The sequence below is a fragment of the Mustela putorius genome, unplaced genomic scaffold (genome assembly GCF_011764305.1).
Source record: "Mustela putorius furo isolate JIRA1106 unplaced genomic scaffold, ASM1176430v1.1 tig00000738_pilon_pilon_pilon, whole genome shotgun sequence".
In the NCBI taxonomy this organism is placed as follows: Eukaryota; Metazoa; Chordata; class Mammalia; order Carnivora; family Mustelidae; genus Mustela; species Mustela putorius.
The window spans coordinates 7,634,772-7,652,976 of record NW_025421463.1 but is presented as its reverse complement, the minus strand read 5'-3'; the positions used below and the strand labels follow the sequence as shown (position 1 = coordinate 7,652,976).

At 57.5% G+C, this 18,205-nt stretch overlaps 1 protein-coding gene across 4 annotated transcripts; it reads right to left on the bottom strand.

Moving 5' to 3' along the window:
• Positions 1-437: 437 nt before the first annotated feature.
• Positions 438-16,879, bottom strand: IL2RB (interleukin 2 receptor subunit beta). Of its 4 annotated transcripts, none has more exons than XM_004743166.3 (10): positions 16,575-16,879; positions 13,266-13,386; positions 12,945-13,062; positions 12,028-12,106; positions 9,784-9,889; positions 8,271-8,419; positions 7,611-7,776; positions 7,034-7,148; positions 5,567-5,651; positions 438-3,004 (listed from the first exon to the last, which is right to left on the bottom strand). In XM_004743166.3, the coding sequence occupies exons 2-10, from the start codon at positions 13,351-13,353 to the stop codon at positions 2,243-2,245; spliced, it is 1,668 nt and encodes a 555-aa protein (XP_004743223.2). In that variant the 5' UTR covers positions 13,354-13,386; positions 16,575-16,879; the 3' UTR covers positions 438-2,242. The 4 variants fall into 4 exon arrangements, with proteins under 4 accessions (XP_004743223.2, XP_004743224.2, XP_044939843.1 ...); XM_004743167.3 differs by having other exon boundaries at positions 12,945-13,059; positions 16,575-16,784; XM_045083908.1 differs by lacking the exon at positions 16,575-16,879 and adding an exon at positions 14,035-15,466.
• Positions 16,880-18,205: the final 1,326 nt, after the last annotated feature.

Genomic DNA, 18,205 nt, shown 5'->3' with positions numbered 1-18,205 from the left:
GGCACTTTATTTTACCGTATTTACTTTTTACAGTCACCTTTTATTTATAGTGAATATCAGCTTTTCCATTTACAGAAGCAATACAAAGATTTTTCTTTTTAAATAAAAGTGAACAAAAAAGTGAAGGATTTGAAGGAAAATAATGAGGTAAACAATAACAGAGATGGCACACACAGGTCATTGAACATCCGTATGGCACAAATGCCCAAGACTTAAGAACCAGAACTGTCCCAAGAACTCTTCCAAGTGGAAACTGACTCACAGAGGGGTTTCACGGCTTGCGCTGGGACACAGAGCAAGGGTATCCTCACCGAGCTTCGGTTTGATGCTCAGGCCAGGACTGAGGAGCCTCGTGGCCCAGAACACGTGGCATCGTATGGCAGGAGTGACCAAGTGCTCAAGTTCTTCCGTGGGAAAGATCCAAGACTCAGACAACCTCAGGAAAAGGGAGTTTATTTCGGACTTAAGGAAAATGAGAATCTTAAGCGAACCGTCGGTAGCCCCCTGTCAGCGGGTGTCTCTATAGCAGAACCCAGCGCCCTCCGCTAACGAGGTTGAACTCCTCCTTCCCAGGCTTCTCCAAGAGCCTTTTGCACAGGCACCTGCTCCCAGGGACCTCCCTTCTTAAGACCCTGAGTTGAAATGCTCAAGACTGACAGAAATCTGATTGGCCAGTTCAGGCCGGGCCTCCCTGACTGGGCGGAGCTTCTGTTCTAAGCCAGCTCATAGGCAGAAGTTTGTCGGCCTATGGGTGAGCTTGTGTCAGGCACCCAATCAGCTAGGAGCAGGGCCTATAAGTGCTGGCTCGGCGTGCTCGCCTATCAGGGACCTGGGAAGGAATCCTTTGCTCGCTGGGGTTGCTACTGTGAGAGGAAGGTTGTGGCAGGCATCACAGGTGTGATCTATGCCAGGGACGGAAGGATGAGAAGTAGAGAGGTGATGGGGAGAACCGAGGAGGAAGAGGTCAGCTGTGTGAGTTTGTGTTTGTGCTGCGGGGCGTGAGTCTTGTGTTTGTGCTGCGGGGAGGACTGCGGTGAAAAAAGACGAGGCTCTTGCTGGAATGGGCATGCTGGAGCCTAGTGATCCTGGGGCTTCGCCTCTCTGAGTCTTGACCTCAGAAGAGGACGATGGCCCCTGTGTAAAGGCAGCCGGACACAGGGAGTCCAAGCAAGGTGGTCCCAGATAGTTCACTACAGGGAATAGGATAGGGGTGCCAAGCGAGTTGCCCTTCTGGACGCAGCATGCCAGCCGCCTGAGTTGTGGAAGAGATCTCTCCAAGAGAGGTCTAGACTCCCTGTGACAGCCTCAGAACCAGCCACTGAGAGAGGTTTACTTCCCAGCAGCATGCCTTATGAATCCATGAAACCACAATGGAAAGATCCAGCCAGTGTCTGCTTTCCCCCGGGGGGGATTCGCATCACAAATTGGGCCACAGTGGAAAGGACGCAGTAGCTAAGTATTCTGAGGTCACAAGAGATCCCAAGGGCGAAGTGACAGGGCCACTTTGTCTAGCCATCCCGTAATACTGAAGCTTGAAGTTCGCGCTCATTAACGGATGCAGAGTTTCTCTCCAAATGAAGCAGAAAGGACCCTTGAGGCATAGGGGATTGGTCACCTGGATGAGGGAGGAGAGAGCACCGCAGGTACAGGGAAGAGCATGTGCAAATGTGTGGGGGCGTGAGGGAGCTGCTGGTGGCTCAGTAGGAACACTGGGAGGGTTCTAGGAGGGAATGTTCCAACATGATGCCAGGGGAGCAAGAGCCAGGCCAAGAAGTGGTGCGGAGGGCAGCAGGGAGCCATGGTGGGCTTTAAACAAGGGGCAGCAGAGCCATATGGTTTGTGGTTCAGAGAGAGCGCTCTGGCTGCCCTGTGGAGGATGGGCAGGAGGGGGTGGGACTGGGGCAGGAAGCCCAGTGAGGTGGACAGGGTGAAGATCCCTGGAGAACCCCGAGAACTCTCCCTGAAGAGTCCTTGCAGGGCTCCAGAGGAGGGATGCTTTAGAGGCAAAAGCCATGGGACTCCGTGACAGCTGAGGGGAGTCACAGTGTCCTCACCCACTGCAATTCCTGGCTTGAGCCACAGGACCAGGGAGCAGCAGTTGCCATTTGGAAATGAATGCCCGAATGGGCAAGGCTGGGTGGGGGCCCTCAGGGCAGGGATGTCCAGGGGGCAGCAAGCCTTGAGGACAAAGAGTCCTCACCCGGGCCTGGCACAACAGTGGGCAGCAGTCTGCCTTGTCTGTCTACACCAGGTGAGCCGGGTCCTGCTCCTGCAGCTCTTGGAGAGACACATAGGCATCGGTGTTCAGGGTCAGGCAGGAGGCAGGGGTTCCGACCTGGCCTCGCCCGGGGGGTCTAGCCCAGGGGAAGCCGATCCCTTCCCTGGGGCCAGGGGCCGGGACCTCCTCTCTTGCTTCTCCCAGGGCACGCTCCAGCGGTGGCTGGCTGTCCCCCGGGTCAGACGCTCCTGGGTTGGGAGGCACCAGGGCCTGGGGGGCCCAGTCTCGGGGAGCTCCCTCCTGCAGAGAGGAGGGCAGCTTCTCTTCACAGGCTCCAGTGCCCCTAGCCATGGTGTTGGGGGCGCCGGGGCCACCCAGGAGCCTGGGAGAGAAGAGAAGCAGGTCATCCCCCGGGGGGAAGGTGCAGTAGGCATCGTCTTCTCCTGGCAGGGGCGGCAGGGGTGGCAGGGGTGAGAGGAGAGACCCCTCAGGTGCCCCAGCCCCGCCATCCTCGGACTCTTCTGTGCAGGGGTCATAGCTGAAGTACACCTGGCAGGCCTCGATCTCCAGAGCGTCCGGGAGTTGGAAGAAGAAGTAACCTTGGTTGGTGAAGCAGCTGGTCAGCGAGTGGCCGCTGGTCTCGGCCGAGGGTGAGGGCCCCTTCTGCTGCAGCAGGAGCAACTGTGTGGCCTTGGTGTCCCGGTCCAGCACCTCCAGTGGGGAGATCTCGGGTGCCTGGGTATTGGGACTGAAGGATGACGAGGGGAAGGGCGAGGAGAGCCACTTCTGCCAGGAGAGAGAACAGATGGAAGGTGAGTAGGACGCCTCCTCCTCCAGAATCTCAGCAACAGCTCCTCATTACGGTCTCCTCAGAGCTTCCACCTCCAGGAAGGCCTCCCTGACTACACCCCACCCCACCCCCACACACCAGCTTGCAGAATGCTCTCGGTCAGCCTGGAGAGGGTGATTCCTGTAGGTGCCCAGGGGATGTGTTGTTTCGATGAGGATTGTTTATGGTGCTGTGAGCCTGGCACCACACGAGGCACCAGGCAAAGGGGGAAAGCCTCCGTGCATCAGGAAGGGACTAGCCCCAGTGTGTGAGTCCACAAACCAGGGTCAAAGCTGAAAGGGCCCCGAATGGAGCCCATCTTGTCCACCTTACAGATGCCCAGACGGGGGCCGTCTCCTAGCCCTGAACATACAGCCGGCTCTCTGACAAAATCTCTGGAGGGCGCAGATGGTCCTGACATTTTCTGGCCACCCCCCCACCCCCCGTGATGTGCAGCCCCCTCCTGCCACACTGTCCCTCCACAGAGAGAAGAAAGTACCCGCCAGAGCCCTTCCCAGTAGCTCCAGAGTCCGGAGAGCCCTGGTCCTCACTGACCGTGTGACCCTGGGCAGGTCACTGCCCCTCTCTGAGCCTCAATCCCACAACACTTAGCCCCCTCTTTCCTAACTTCCTTATTGTGAGTAGGAGAATGTCAGAATAAGAAACTGAAGGCAGAACTCCCTGGCCCAGGGTAAAAGGCAGACCACCCACAGAAGCGAAAGGGACAGTAGGCCCTCAGGGGGTGTGATGGGGACCCAACAGCCCTCTGTCCTGGGAGCCCTCAACTGCTGGACTGGCGTCCCCTGAGCACACGGACCAGGCGCATTGGGCTCCTCCTACACTCCTTCCCCCCGCTAGGCTGGGAAGACAGGGAGAGAGCAGGCTCTGGGTGGGGGGTGGGGAGGAGGTCCAGCCCTGGAGGAGGCAAGGGAGGAGGGGAAGGGCTGTGCAACCAGAAGGAGAGGCCGGGGCCGTGACCAGCCCTGCCTGGTGTGCCAGGGCCTTGCCGGCCCCTCTCAGAGGGTCAGCTACTTCCTGGGCCTGGGCTTCCGTCCTCAGTGCCCTGAAGTTGGGGGGACGGGGCAGGGAGGCAGGTGCAAGGAGGAACACACCCCCCTTCACACACACACACTTACGCACTGGCACACATATCCCCAGCTCTCCTGGACAGAGCAGTGCGCCTTGTGGCCTGGTAGCTAGAGGTCCTGGGGTACGGAGAGAGGAGCAGACCTCCCACCCAGATGCAGAGGAGAGGGTAGGGTCCCCACCACATTGTGCATCCCACGGCTTCCCTGGGATCTACCTTCCACACCCCAGGTCTGGGGCAAGCATCTAGACCTGGGGATGACCACATGGGAAGACAGAGCAGTTGGTACCTCTCTAGGATGGAGCCCACTCCCAGCTCAAAAGGTCCTAGTCCCATAGAATCAGAAAGTTTTCACTCGGGAAAAGGACTAAGGATGCATCCAGTCCAGCCTCCAACCAGGAGTCCCTTCTGCTATATTTCTGACCTATAGTCAGCCAAGATTTGCTAGAATGCCTCTGTTGACAGGGAGGTCACTATCTTTAGGGCTTTAGGAAGAATTTTAAGGAGGTCCATTCCCTGACATCGAGAGAACTGTAGGCAAGCTATCCCCAAATCTTGGTAATTTTCCAAAGAATTCCAGAATTCTTTGGCTGTAATAGGGAACTCCAAAGCCAACTCTTGACATCTCTGGCCCAGTATGGCTTTCCAGCCCTTCCACACTCCTGCTGATCGCCCTCCACCCCGACCTCATCCTCCATCAAATCTAGAGAGCCGGTGGAGGGGAGGGGTGAGAGAAGCAGCCCACCACAGCCCCTTTCCGCCACAACACTTCCTTCCTGAAGCAAGCGTGGGCTCCGGGAGGGGAGGCGACTGAGGTTTAAATGGGGTTCAGGGTTACTACTCTCTGGGCCAGCACCTTCCCAGTGACTCTGCTTCGATTGATGAGAAGCACCTCAAAGAATTGTTACCATCAAGGATACAGTGTTGGAGCCTGCCCAGTGCTTTCTGCAGGGGGCGAAGAACCGCTGCCCATTAAGAGAGTCAGCACAAGGGGGGGGGGTGGGGGCGCTGCTCAGTCAACAGACCAGTGACCGAAATTCTAGCTAGGACCCCTTGAGCACTTACTACATGCCAACCAGTGACCTTGGGCCCATCCATGTAAGTAACACTTAGTAGGTTTCCCTCCCTGCTGCACAAGTGGGAAAGCTGAGCACAAGAGACATTCCATGACGCGCCCGAGGTCACACAGCCAGGAAGGGCTGGAGCCAGGATTAGAACCAGACTGTCTGGCTCAGACAGGAGGTACCATTCAGCCTGAGAATAGTGGTGCCCAAGCTGGGGAAAGGGACCCACACCCAGCCCAGAGGCTGCTCACTTTAGTATTTGTCTCCTGTCGCAAACCCACCACCTCCCCACCCGCCCACACCTCTGGCCGCCCCCCTGCCAGCCTGAGCCAGATGCCTCCTTCTCTCCGCCAGCTCCAGACTCCTACCTGGAAATCTCCTCCATGCTCTGACTTCAGCTGGGAAAAGAACTCTGACGGGTCTGGGATGTGGCACTTCAGAACCTTCTTTAGCCTGAACAGGAGAGGAGGAGGGAGGGAATGAGGATGAGAAGGGAAAGGGGCCATGGTGTCCCGCTGGCACCCCACTGCCCTGAAGGGAGGGTACAGAGCCATTCCGCATTCATCTGTTGGATCAGTACGAAGTAAATGTCCAGTAAGGGAAGGTGGGGGCCTGGGGACACAAGAATGGCAGACAGAGGTCTCTTTCTGACATTCTACTGGGGAGACAGACACGAACCAAGTGTGCAACATGACCATTCATTCTGTGGACACAAAGCAGGGGTCCGTGCAAAAGAAGGATGTGGGGGTGGGGGACCATAGGAGCCCGAGTGGTCAGGGACTACACAGAGCCAAATGTTTGGAGTAGAGTGAACAAGGAACAAGGAAGCAGGAGGTAGGAAAGAGACCAGATTCTGTGTCTTCATGTCCAGACTGTCATGGATGGTCGTTCAGGTTGTGCACTGCCCAAGGGCACCGGTTTTAGGGGGGTAGTGAGTGGGTGCTGAATTCCAGCCCATGCTCTGCTTGCCACACTGAGTGCCCCAGTATGCATCAGCCTCAAAAATATGGTCATAGCCTCAAGGACCCAGAAAGCCTGGCTGCCCCCCAGTTAGATGTTCAGGCTCAGGTGAGCCCTCTCCTCCGCCCCTGCTGGTCTCCAACCACACTTGCCTCCCTGAACTCTCAGTTGCTGTAATGCTGCTTTGCATTACCCATGTAGGGCCTTTGCACACCCTGTTTCCTGTTTGCCTATGCACTCCCCATCCCCTCCCCATGCCTGGTTAGCTCCTCCTTTCAAGGGAATCATCACTTCCTTAGGCATGTTTCTGCTGGCCATCCCCCAGCGGAGGTTCCTCTCCCTGTGGCCTACTTCCAATCCATCAAGTACCTTCCTTTACCCTTTTATCATGGTGTGTCATTGTACTTTCATATGATTTATAAACATCTGCCTTCTTCCACGTGACCATGAGCTCCATGAAGATGCGACCGCATGTATGTAGCCTGCCCTTGTATTCCCAGCACTCGGTACCAGGCCTGCCACTGAGCTGGGGCTCGACAAAGGGACCTAGAGAGATCCCCGAGGACACATACACATAGAGACAGCAGGCGTTTGCACACACGCATACACACATATGTGCACACACATACTCAGAGTCATGCTCTGGGCGGGGTCTCCATGGGGCTCTCCCTCCCCGGCTCCCCTCAGGCTGGTTCCCTGGGGTTCCGTCTTTGGGGGTTGGTGCCAGGGAAAAGCTAGGTATCAGGCAGGGAGGACTGTGGGGAGGGCAGAGGGAGCACGGGTGTGTCTGAGCAGGGGTCTGAGCCGAGGGCCTGAGCACTCAGGGGGTGTGTGTCAGATGAGAGCACGAAGGAGCAGGAAAGGAGGGCTCTTACCACGGTCCGATGTACGGACAGTTGGCCAATAAGTAGACCAAGACGAGAAAGACGAAGACGCTGCTGATGCCCACGATGACATGGCCAAACCAAGGAAAGGGCAGAGTCCGCTCTCCTGAGGCCACCCAGGGGCAGGTGGAGAAGCGGGAAGAGAGGTTAGAGAAGCACCCCCGCTTGCCCAGATCCCTCTAGCATCCCCCACCCCCTGCAGCCACCCTGGTGCCTAGGGACTGGCTGATCTCTGACCCAAGGCCTTGGCAGGTCCCGTCTGGCCCAGGAGACCTGCCGTGGGAGCTGACAAGGGGCATCGCGTGCCTCATCACAGCAGGTCTGCCAGGTAGCACAGTACCCACTTTACAGATGCAGAAACTGAGGCTTCCGGATGCGAGCAGCCCACTCCGACCACACTGCTCACTCTGCAGGGTCACAATGAGTGGGCTAACCATAGCAGGTGAGCCCAACTCAAGCTGAGCCCTGTACCCCAGTCCCAGGCCTCCCCCACCAGCCGCCCTCCAGGCCACACCCCAGCCATCCCCTCCGGTCTGAGCTCCGTCCCACCCCTTCTCTCTCCTGGTACCTGCAGGCCTCGTCCTGAAGGCCAGGGGCTGACTCCAGGGACTCCAAGCTTTGTGACTGCCTAGGTGGGCCCTGACCCGCACTTGAAATTCATACAAGGTGCCCGGAGTAAGTGTCTCAAGGCAAATCCATTGCTGGTTTTGCCTGAGGATCAGCACGGAGGCCTCCTGGGGCAGAGAGAGGCGGGGGGCTGTCAGAGTGGAGGGGGGCCCACAGCCCACCTCACCTCCCATGGCAGGGGCTGGCTGGGAGGCTGAGTGGGTGACGCCTGCATTCCTCCCTGCCAGCTCCTCCCCTGCCCCTCTCCCCCCGCATCCCTGACTACTCAGCCCCAAACCCCAAGGGCATCCTGAACCCCTCCTCTCACTCACCATCCATGCACAGAGCTGCACGGACAGGTGACTTCCCAGGGCCTCTGAAATCTCAGAGGATAGTCACCTGCCTCTTGGCTATGTAAACTCTAGCCCTGGCATCTGCCACCAGCTGGAACCCCAGGGCTGTCGGGGGGCACATACAGGGCGGGGAGGCCAGAGCAGGCAGGACAGGGGAGGAGCAGGAGCCACCTGGGGACTACCGTGACTTTGCTGACATGAAGCTTGGACAGGGTGACCAGGACTGGAGGGAGGAGTCGGGGCAGGTGGGGACCAAGCCATGCACTCACCTCCCAGCTGTGGCCTGGGGACCTTGTCCGGGCCTCAAACTCCAGGTAACTTTCAATGTAGTGGGAGGACTGCGGGACTTTCCAGGTTATGTTGCATTTGTGGGTCCCGACATGGGTGATTTGGAGTAAGTCGGGGGCCATCAGGCGAACTGGAGGTGAGAGAGAGGAAGAGACAGTGACCCCGGGGGATGCTGGGTCACAATGCCATGCCAAGGGGATAAAGTTCAGACACGCCCCCATCTCTACCTTTGCACCTGCTCCTTCTCCCTCCTGGGCACCCTCCCCACCCCCAGAAACCCTCACCTCCTTGGAGAAGCCTTCTTGTACCCCCTAACCTGTTTTATTTTCCTGCCCAGCACTTAGCCCCACCTGACACATCAAATATTTATTTGGGGTTCTTTGTTCATTTTCCATCTTGCCCAGCAGACCGTGTGCTCACTGAGGGCAGGGGATGTGTTCTCCGACGTATTCTTGGCGCCTGGAGCCATTACCTGATTCAAGCACCTGATAATCTGCTGCATGAAAACAAGCGAAGGCCTCTGTTCTCTGCCTCCAGAATCGATCCGAGAGCTTTACAGGAATCGTCTCATGTCATTTAATTGAATCTCAGGATCCTTATAGGATTATAAGATTTAATAATTCTGAAATTAAACTGACCTAAGTTTTTCTAAGTTTGGGACTCTTGAACTACACGAATAACACTATTCGTGGGCATGTGTTAAGCAGTCAGAGACTCACAGACTCCTTATGGCAACCCCGGGTCCAGCCAATAACTGATTCTCCCCATTCTTGATGGGCAGACTGAGGCTCAGACGTGTGAAATGATATTCTGGGCAAACCCCACTCAGTTAAGTCAAGGCTTCATTGAGCACCCTGTCTAGATCTCGCGCTTTCTCCCTTATATGGTCTGGCGATGGGGCCAGGCATGCAGTCATTCAAAAACCTTCCAGAGCACTGCCCAGATAAGGCTTGGTGCTGGGTACTTGGAGTAGAGACTTAGGGAAGATAGATGTTCTGCCCTCGGGGAGCTCACAGCCCAGTGAGGGAGACAGTCCCCAAATCAGGCAGTAAGGACCCTGAAAAAACATAAACACCCTGAAAGAGGAGGTACGAAGGGCTGGGAGAGTCTGGGAAGGCTTCCTGGTGGAGGTGACTCTTCACTGCGCCTTGAAAGGTGAGGGGGAACTTTTCTGATAGGAAGAGCCTTCTCGGCTGTGGCACCCACAAACGCAAGGGCTCAGAGGCATGAATGGGCAAGTTGAATTCAGAGAGCTGGCCTTTGGTTGTGACAGGAATACAGGCCAGGAGAGGAGCAGCGCTCGACTGGGAAGCCCGGGCCAGATGCTGAGTATCAGGGGAAGGAGCCAGAACTGCAGCCTGAGGGCAGTGGGCAGTGAGAGATCACACGTGGATATGGAAAGAGACTGGATCTGGGAGGGTCCCAGAGGGAAAGACCGGACGGAGGGTTCCCAGCCCGCCCCAGTCCCCCTACCCTTCCCAGTTCCTCACTCACGACTCTCAAAGGGCTTGAAGTCCTGGGTCATCAGTGTCCTCCACCTCCCCGCTTCGTGGCATATCACGCTCATTTTGACAATGTCAGCCGCGGTCAGACTCTGAGCCTGCAAGAGGAGGACATGGTAGGGATGGGGTATGGGTGGTGGGGACGATAGGAGAGAGGAAGACCAAGACCACAACAAAAGTGGGGCCCCTCCATGAGCCCCTCCGGCTAAGGCTGGGGTCGGCAGGCTTTTTCCATGAGGGGGCAGAAAGTAAATATTTCTAGCTTTGCAGGTCAAACGGTCTCAGTCGCAACTACGCAATTCTGTTGCTGGCCTGTGAAAACCAACCAGAGACACCATAGGAGAATGGCATGGCCGTGTGCCAATAAAGCTTTATTTACAAAAACAGGCAGCAAGCAGAGTTTGATCCGTGATCTAAAGTGAAGTGAGCCGCCTTGAAAGGGAGGGAGTTCCCCATCCAAAGAGGCATGCAAACAGGATGAGCCCCCAAGAGAAGGCAGGTCTGGAACTGTACCTGTGTAACAGATTGGAGTGTGACAGCCTACCTCTCCCCACTCCCACACCCTGGCTTTTGGGGAAGGAAATGGGCACGTGGCAAGCCTCTCCTGCGGGCAGGCACTATTCGGGCGCCTTAGGCATTTCTCTAGCTGATGGTCAGAGCAAACCATCCTCATAATGCAGGTGAGTGGCCCAAAGTCACACACTGGTCAGCAGGGGATCTGGATTCAAAGCCAGGCCTCTGTAACCGCTGTCCCCACAGAGACACAGCCTGAGGCTGACCAAGGGCTGTAGAATGAGCATCTTACGGCAGCCTCCTCCCTGTGCAGAAGAGCGCCCTGTGGGAGGAAAGTCTGATGCATGTCCCCTCCAGATCTGTGCTCTAGGTTCTGAGGTGGTGTTTTCAGGTCCAGGACTCAGGACACAGTCCCTCTGACCTACCTGCCACAGGGCCCACAATGAGTGAAACTTGAACTTGACCGTATGAGTCCCCAGAGCTAGGAACAATTCCTCCCTCTCCAACCCAAGGACGCTGCCCCTTGCTGTGTCTGGCTGTTGTAGGGGCCTGATGTTTCCAGATAATGATAATATCGTCATTATTACTATGATCGTAGTCCTTATAAAGATGCCAGGAATATATTGTGTTGGGTTCATCCTCTGTCCATGCACTCTTCTGCGTGCTGAACACACATTCTCTCATTTAACTCAACACCCTGTGAGACAAGCCCTATGTCTCTTCTCGTCCTGCAGCCGAGAAGGCTGAAGCTCAGAGAGGCTAGGGCTTTGCCTGAGGTCACACAGCAAGGAAAAGGTGGGGCCAGGGTCCGAAGGCAGACCCTCCGCAGAGCTCACAGGGAGAGGCATGGCCATCTGACTCCAGACGTGTGAGCCTATCTCCACATTCTCCTGCCCCTTAAGAGTGGGTATGACCTGATGACGGCGGGAAAAGGTGATCTGGGCAACCCTATTGCCCGCTGCTGCCAAGGACGGCGTGACCAACAGTAATTTGATGCCCATGCATGGACGTGGCCACATGCCCATCTAGATGGTTCAGTCCCAGCTCTGCCCCTCACTGGCAGGGCCTCTCTGAGCCTCAGTTTCCTCTCTAGTAAGAAAGGGACAGTGCTGGAGCCCATCCACGAAGTCCCCAGGATCCACAGACCTCAAAGTCAAGTGCATGCTCTGCTCTGGGCACGGTGTTTAGTGCTTTAACACAAAGAACAGCTCTACGAGGCAGGTGCTGTCATTCTTGCCACTTCGAGAAGGGAAGCCTACGACCAGCAGTTGCCTGATGTCACCCAGTGGGTGTTACAGTGGAGCCGGGACCAGGCACCCAAACCTTCAGCTCCAGGATCCACACTTTTAAGCCCATGCTGCCTTGCACTTACCAAGACCTCGGAAGACTCAGAGGGGGTGTTGTTACGGCTGGGCACCCCTCCCCACACCTGATAAAGAGTACAGAAGTGTCGCGGGACCCACAAAGCATGGGGAGAAAAGTGGGGCAGAGGCGGAATGACGGAGCCCCTCGGACCACAGATCTCTCAAGCCTCAGTCAGCCCTGAGTTCTGGCCTTTGGATGCCGCCCTGCTTCCTTCTACCTCTCTTGCCCCGGGGGCAGCCTGCTGTGCGTCTCGGCTGTAGCCAAAGCCACTGGGCTCTCTGGGCCCTGCTCTGCCCTGGAAGCTCCCCGCCCCACACCTGCCCTCCCCTGGGCTCTCTTCTCGGCTCTCAGTACTCACATCTGGGGATCCAAGAATCAGGTGACAGACCCAGAGCGCCGGGCTCAGTGGGAGCAGCTCGCAGGATCTGTTCCAAGGCCTTTCAAGGCAAAAGAACCTCCTTAGGACAAAAAGAGGGACCCCCAGAGCCAGCCCTCGGGATGGCCCCACCCCTGCAGCAAGGCCAGTCTGTGCAGGCTCTATGCCGACCTCCGTAGAGACCCCCATCCCCGCATCTGCTCCCCTCCCATCACCAGCACCTCTTCCTGTCCTCCCCAGCCTGGCCTCACAGTAGCCACAGTGATCTTCTAGAAGCAAACAGTGCAGGACATGTCGGCCTCCCCACCTGAAGCCCTCCCGAGTCTTCCCTCGGGGCTGGAAGGGGCCCTTGCAACCCTGTGGAATCATTACCCACCCAAGACCACGGCCAAACCCAAAGCCACCTTTGCTGTTGCCATCAAGATGCACAGATCACAGCAGCCCCTTCTCTGACTCCCTCCCAGCCCCCAGAATCCCAACCATGCGCAGGCCCCTGTTTCCACAGCTGCCCTAGATGTCTCTCCGAAAGCTTAGGGAACCCCCTGTCTTCCCCCGCCCCTTGCTTCTGAAGTCGACTAGTCTTGACCCATCAGTCTCACAGCCCAGTGTCCCCAAACTACCCTGTGTAGCTCATCTCCAGCCCCTTCCCTGTAGCCTGGACCCCCATTCCTCACTCCCACCCTGGTTCCAGGAGTCTAAATATCCAGCCCCTTTGTTTTCCAGACTTCAGGGACACCAAGAGTCTGTGGGTCCTATCAATCCAGATTCTCAAAGTGCAACATCTTAGAGTCTGCCAGGAAGGAGTCCCAAGAGTCTAAGATTATAGGAACACCCCACCACCACCACCCCGCACACCAATCCCGAGATGCTGCCTTCTTGCTGGTCAACCCCACACTCACCGTCTATCTGGCCAAGCATGGATCTTGCAGGATGAGGCCTGCGGGTCCCCGTCCCAGTTCCAGGCACAGGAGATGTTGGCTTTTGAGTTGTAGAAGCATGTGAGCTTGGGGGTGTCTGCTAACAAGATGAGGCATGAGTGGCTGGCCGCACAGGGGCCAAGGGAGAAGGTGGACGCCTGATCTCTCGTCCCGTTGCCCTCGCCTCCCTCCTGCCCCTGCTGAAGGACCTCTGCCCAGAAGCGGGGTTCCTGAAAGGGGTTCTACAAGGGTTGGCCGCCTTCCCAAGAGAAAGAACAGCTATCCAGATGCCAAGGTCCTCACCATCTGTCGCTGTGAATCCCTGAGGGATGGCCAGGGCCAGGGGGAAGACAAGGAGGGACAGATAGCAGGACAGAGCCGGCGCTGCCATCACATCCACGGGTGGGAGCTGGGGAAGAGAGCCCTGGGGGAAAGAAAGGGGGAGAAAACACAAGTGAACACCTGCTCCAGGTCCCTGGTCGCTGCGAGAGGCGGGCCGAGCCCTGCCCATCTCAGGGTGGCCCGTGTTCTGCTCTGCCAATACCATCCAGCCTCAGGGCCTTTGCACCTGCTGGTCCCTCAGCCCCACACATGCTCCCTTCCTTTGGGGATTTGGGGTACCATACATTGTCAGGGCTCAGAGGGCTCTCTGAGAGAGCCCATGCCCTTGTTCAAAAGCTGGGGAAACTGAGGCCCAGAAAAAGGAAAGATTCGCTCAGGTCCACACAGGGAGACCAGCACAGAGCTGGGATTACAGCTCACCTCTTCCCTTCCCTGCTGCCCCTTAGTCACACCTAAAACCATCATCAGGAGGCTCCTAGAAGCCAGGCTATGCTCCGTTCTTTAAATAAAGCAGCAAAAACTCTACTGGAGATCCTCTCATTATCTGCATTTTCAGATGGGGAAACTGAGGCACGGGGACGTAAAATAAACTGCCCAAGATCACAGAGCTGATCAGAGGCAGGTGTGGAATTCAAGTCAGGGCTGACCCAGGGCCCAGACAGTGGCTCCTGTAACTTCTCTGACTCTGTCTCCCCCCACCACTGAGATGGGCGACACGCTCAATACTCACGGACTAAGTCACAGCAGTACTCGGGGGTGTACTGAGCATTCCCACTGTGCCCAGCAATTTACGTATACTAGATCCTCTTCTCTCCCCGGAGGCTAGGGGCTGGGTGCTTGTATTATCCCCTTACACAGATGAAGAAACAAAGGCTCTGAGTCCTTCACCCACCAAGGTCACGTGTGCAGAAGAGGCAGAGCTGGGATTTCATCCCCCGCTCGCTCGCCCACAGAGCCTGTTCCCTCACATCCTTCGGCCCTGCCCAGACCCTGTCCCAAGCACTGGTCCCAGAGGTAAGGTCACCAGCCCTCCACCCCTGGAGTTGAGGAATCAGGGCCCAGCAAGGGCACAGGCCAACTGTCAGGTGTCTGGCTTGAGTTTGAAAAGGAGTCCCCTGCCCAGCATCCTCACAGGAGGAGAAGCTCCCCAGTGGGGATAGGGGATGGGGGCTGGTTGCCTTTTTCCTTGGGGACCCCCCCACAGCACAGGGCACAGCGTTGAGACCCTCAAGGGGTCCAGTAAGTCCCCTCTGTGCCCCCCTACTCACTCAGTCATGGCCTGGGAGCATGGGTACTATCTGCCCCCTGGAGGGTGCCGCCCCTGGCCAACACCAGTCGGCAAGGCAGGCCCATGCCCAGGACAGGACCTGGTATAGAGCTTCAGGATGACAGGAGGAGATTCGGGGCAAAGGCATACAAGATCACAGGAAGGTCAAGGCCAAACCACAGCCCCAGCCGCGGCGAGCCAGCTGGAGCAGAAACACCGTCTACAACGAGTTCCCCACCACTCGTAGCAGAAAGGGCGCAGCGATGTACATCACGATTGCAAAGGGCACAGAGAGGGGAGTGTGGGCTGTTCCTGAGCCGGTTGGGGCAGGGAGGGCTCCAGGACGGCGCTGAGGCTGCACCCTCCGGCCAGGCAGGGAACTGAGGCTCGGGGAGGTTAAGGAACCTGCTCAAGGCCACAGGCCCAGCCTCAGGGAGAGCAAGGAGGACCTCTGAGTCCTAAGCCCCATGAGCCCTGGGTTCGCACGCACACCCACGCTCCCTGCCCTTCATGGGGGCACCCTGAAGGGTTCCAGGAACCCTGGAAGGTAGCTGTCGTCACCCCCACCACCCCCGCGACAGATGCCAAGACTGAACTCAGTGCTGCCCCGGGAAGCTGGACTCAAAGCCAGTCAATGGATTCCAAGTGAGGAGATGACAGTGATGATGACAACGGTGATGACGGTGACAGGGCTGAGGATGGGAATGGTGACAGGGCTGGTGACTAATACTCGACTCTCATTCTGTGCCCAGGTCCTTAGCACTCAGCAGATATCACCCCACTTCGTCCCTGCGGCAACCCTGGGAGGAGCTACCGTTATGACTCTTTTCCTCAGATGAGGAGGCTGAGACCAGTAAGCCTCTCGCCCAGGCCAGCGTGGGGCCGAGCCGGGGGTTGAACTGGGTCAGTACTGCCTGATTTCCCGCCACTGCTGGGGCTGAAACTGTGGGCCACAGGGCGCTGGGGGCAGGAGGCGTGGGGGTGGGGGGGGGGGGGGGGCGGTGGGGTGAGGACCAGAGGCAGGAGCTCCACAGCCAGACCAGCAGCTGTGATGGGCAGCATCTCGCCTCATCCTCCTGGCCACCGACCCCCAACACACAAGGTGGTGGGCGGAGGGGCGGGGAGCTGGCCTCTTGCTGTTTAACTCCAGAAGCATCTCCCCAGGTGGGTTCGGAATCCAGGCTGTAGGGCTAGGAGGGGGCACCCTCAGAAATGGCTCTGGCCCCCAGCCACCCCCCGCTGAGGTCTCCAAACACAGTTCAGGACAGGAGGCCTTGTCCCCCGGGAGAAAGGCCAGCCGCAGAGATGGAATCCTATCCACTCTAGTGGTGCCTGGAGACACTACAGACCTATCTGCTCACACGGCCAAGGGAGGGACCATCTGGACTCAAACCTGCCAGTCTGTGCCCCCCGCCCCCGCTGCCGCCCAGGGCTCCCAGAGAGGAGACAACCCCACTTCATCGCCAGGTCTCAGAGGGGCCCCTCCCTCGCCTCCCACCCCAAAGCCTCTTGAGGAGCACTTTACACGGGGATGCCTCCCCAACATGGGTCCCATTCCACAGCCGCCCGGCGGGAGCTCGCGTGTCCCCCTCCCCCACAACCCAGTGTCCTCCATCCGGGGCTCAGCTGGCCTCCCCTCTCCCAGTCCTCCTGCCTCTTTCCTCACCCCTTCTGGGCTAGGACGCCCCTTATCCCAGAGCAGCCCCCAGCTTCCCCAGGGATGGGCTGGGAAGGAGGGGTAGCCCAGAACTAGGGACCAGCTTTTTCTTCAAGGCCAAAACCCTGATCAGGACCTGCCTCATCCTGGAGGGATTTCAAGATAAGGTTGGGGGCCAGGCGGGCTGGGAGATGGAAGTTCCAGCGGAACCTCCTGGGGCATCGAGGAGATGAGAGCTGGAAGCTGTCCCTTGACCTTCGCTTCGGGCCCCAAGCTGCTGGCAGGGCCGGGAGGGAGACCCCAGGTCGCTGGGAACCAGGCAGTGGCAGGGTGAGGGCAAAGTCACCTGGCTGAGACATGGGGCCGCAGTGCGCTCTCTCGGGATCTCTCCGCTGCCATCTCCCCCGGAGCCCAGCTCTGACTCCCTCCAACTCCGGCAGCCCAGGTAGCAGCTGGCTGAGGAGGCCGGCACAGATGAAAACCCCAGGGCCAGCCCACTTCCTGTGCAGAGGATGGAGGGGGCAAGGCCTGGGGTGGGGACAGGAGAGATCAGGCTGGTGAGAAACTCTGAAACTCCTGAAGCACCTAGGGGCCCGATAAAGATCTCCCTCCTCCGCTGGGGGGAGGTGGGACCGTGTGGGTGTCTTGGCAGCCGACACACTCACACATGCTCTCTCGCGCGCTCACACACGTACACGCACACACGCCCGGTCCCTCTCATATGGGTGCCTTGTGGCACGTAGGAGCCCGAGGGGTACAGCCCCTTCTTTTCTCCCCTCTACCACCCCAGCCCATCTCCTAGGGGGCCACTTCAAGCCTCTGACACCTTCATCCAGTCACACACAGACACACACACACACACACACACAGCCACTAACGAGTTCTTTGAGGTGTCCCCAGCGCTACTCACACCTATCCCACCACCTCTCAGAGACCCCCCTTTTCACCCAGCCTTCCAGGGAGCCCGCTACTTCATTTAGCTTTCAGAGAAGACTTTGCAAACACTTTGCTGGCGTCTTACTAAGCATTCTAGAACCTTCCTTTTCAAGTCATGGCTCCTAAGCCTTTCCTCCCCATCCACCCCGTGCTCAGGACTTTTTTTCAAATGATGAGAAACTGGGGGCCCCTTTTTAGAAAGGTGCACACCTGGTCAGGCTCAGCGTCCCGGGCCCAGGGGCCCGTGAAGTCCCATCCGGCATCCAGAAGCAGGAGCTCTGTGTTCTCTCTTTCTCCTGATTTTAATGACCCTGCTTCAGGGGCATTTTCTGATAAGCAGTTTCACGGAACCTGCCATCTGCATGGAAGGAAGTGTAGCATTGACAGCCTGGGAAGAGAGTCAGTGGGCTCCCTTCTGAGTAGAAACAGAAGCAGGAGGCCAGCGTCGCTGTGAAGAGTGGGACCTTCTTCAGAGCCGCAGAGTGACCCTCCCTTCCTGGGCATCAGTGTCCACCCGGCCGAAGGAGGCACGATGGTTCCAACCGTCCACCGCACAGAGAGGGCTCCCCAGCCCCTCCTCTCTCCCAGAGCAAGGCTTTCGTAGCAGGAGTAGCTCATCAGCACAACCACCACGAAGACGAAAAGAATAGCCAACATGTATTAAGCCTAGACTATTTCTGGAAGCTTCTCAGAAAACCGGGAGCGTTGGTTCTCCCAGGAAGGAAAGCCAGGTCAGGAAGGGGGAGGTAGAAAGGCTGTTTGTTACTGTAGACCCGTGTGTACCACCCGAACATATTTCCTGCCCCCAAATCAATGCATTCAGTTGAAACTTTAAAAAAAAAAAAAAACACATAAAGTCAGAACGCCTGGGTGACTTAGTCATTAAGCGTCTGCCTTCGGCTCGGATCATGATCCCAGGGTCCTGGGATGGAGTCCCGCATCGGGCTCCCTGCTCAGCATGGAGCTTGCTTCTTCTTCTGCCTGCTGTTCTCCATGCTTGTGCTTGCTCTCTTGTTCTGTCTCTCTGACAAGTAAATAAAT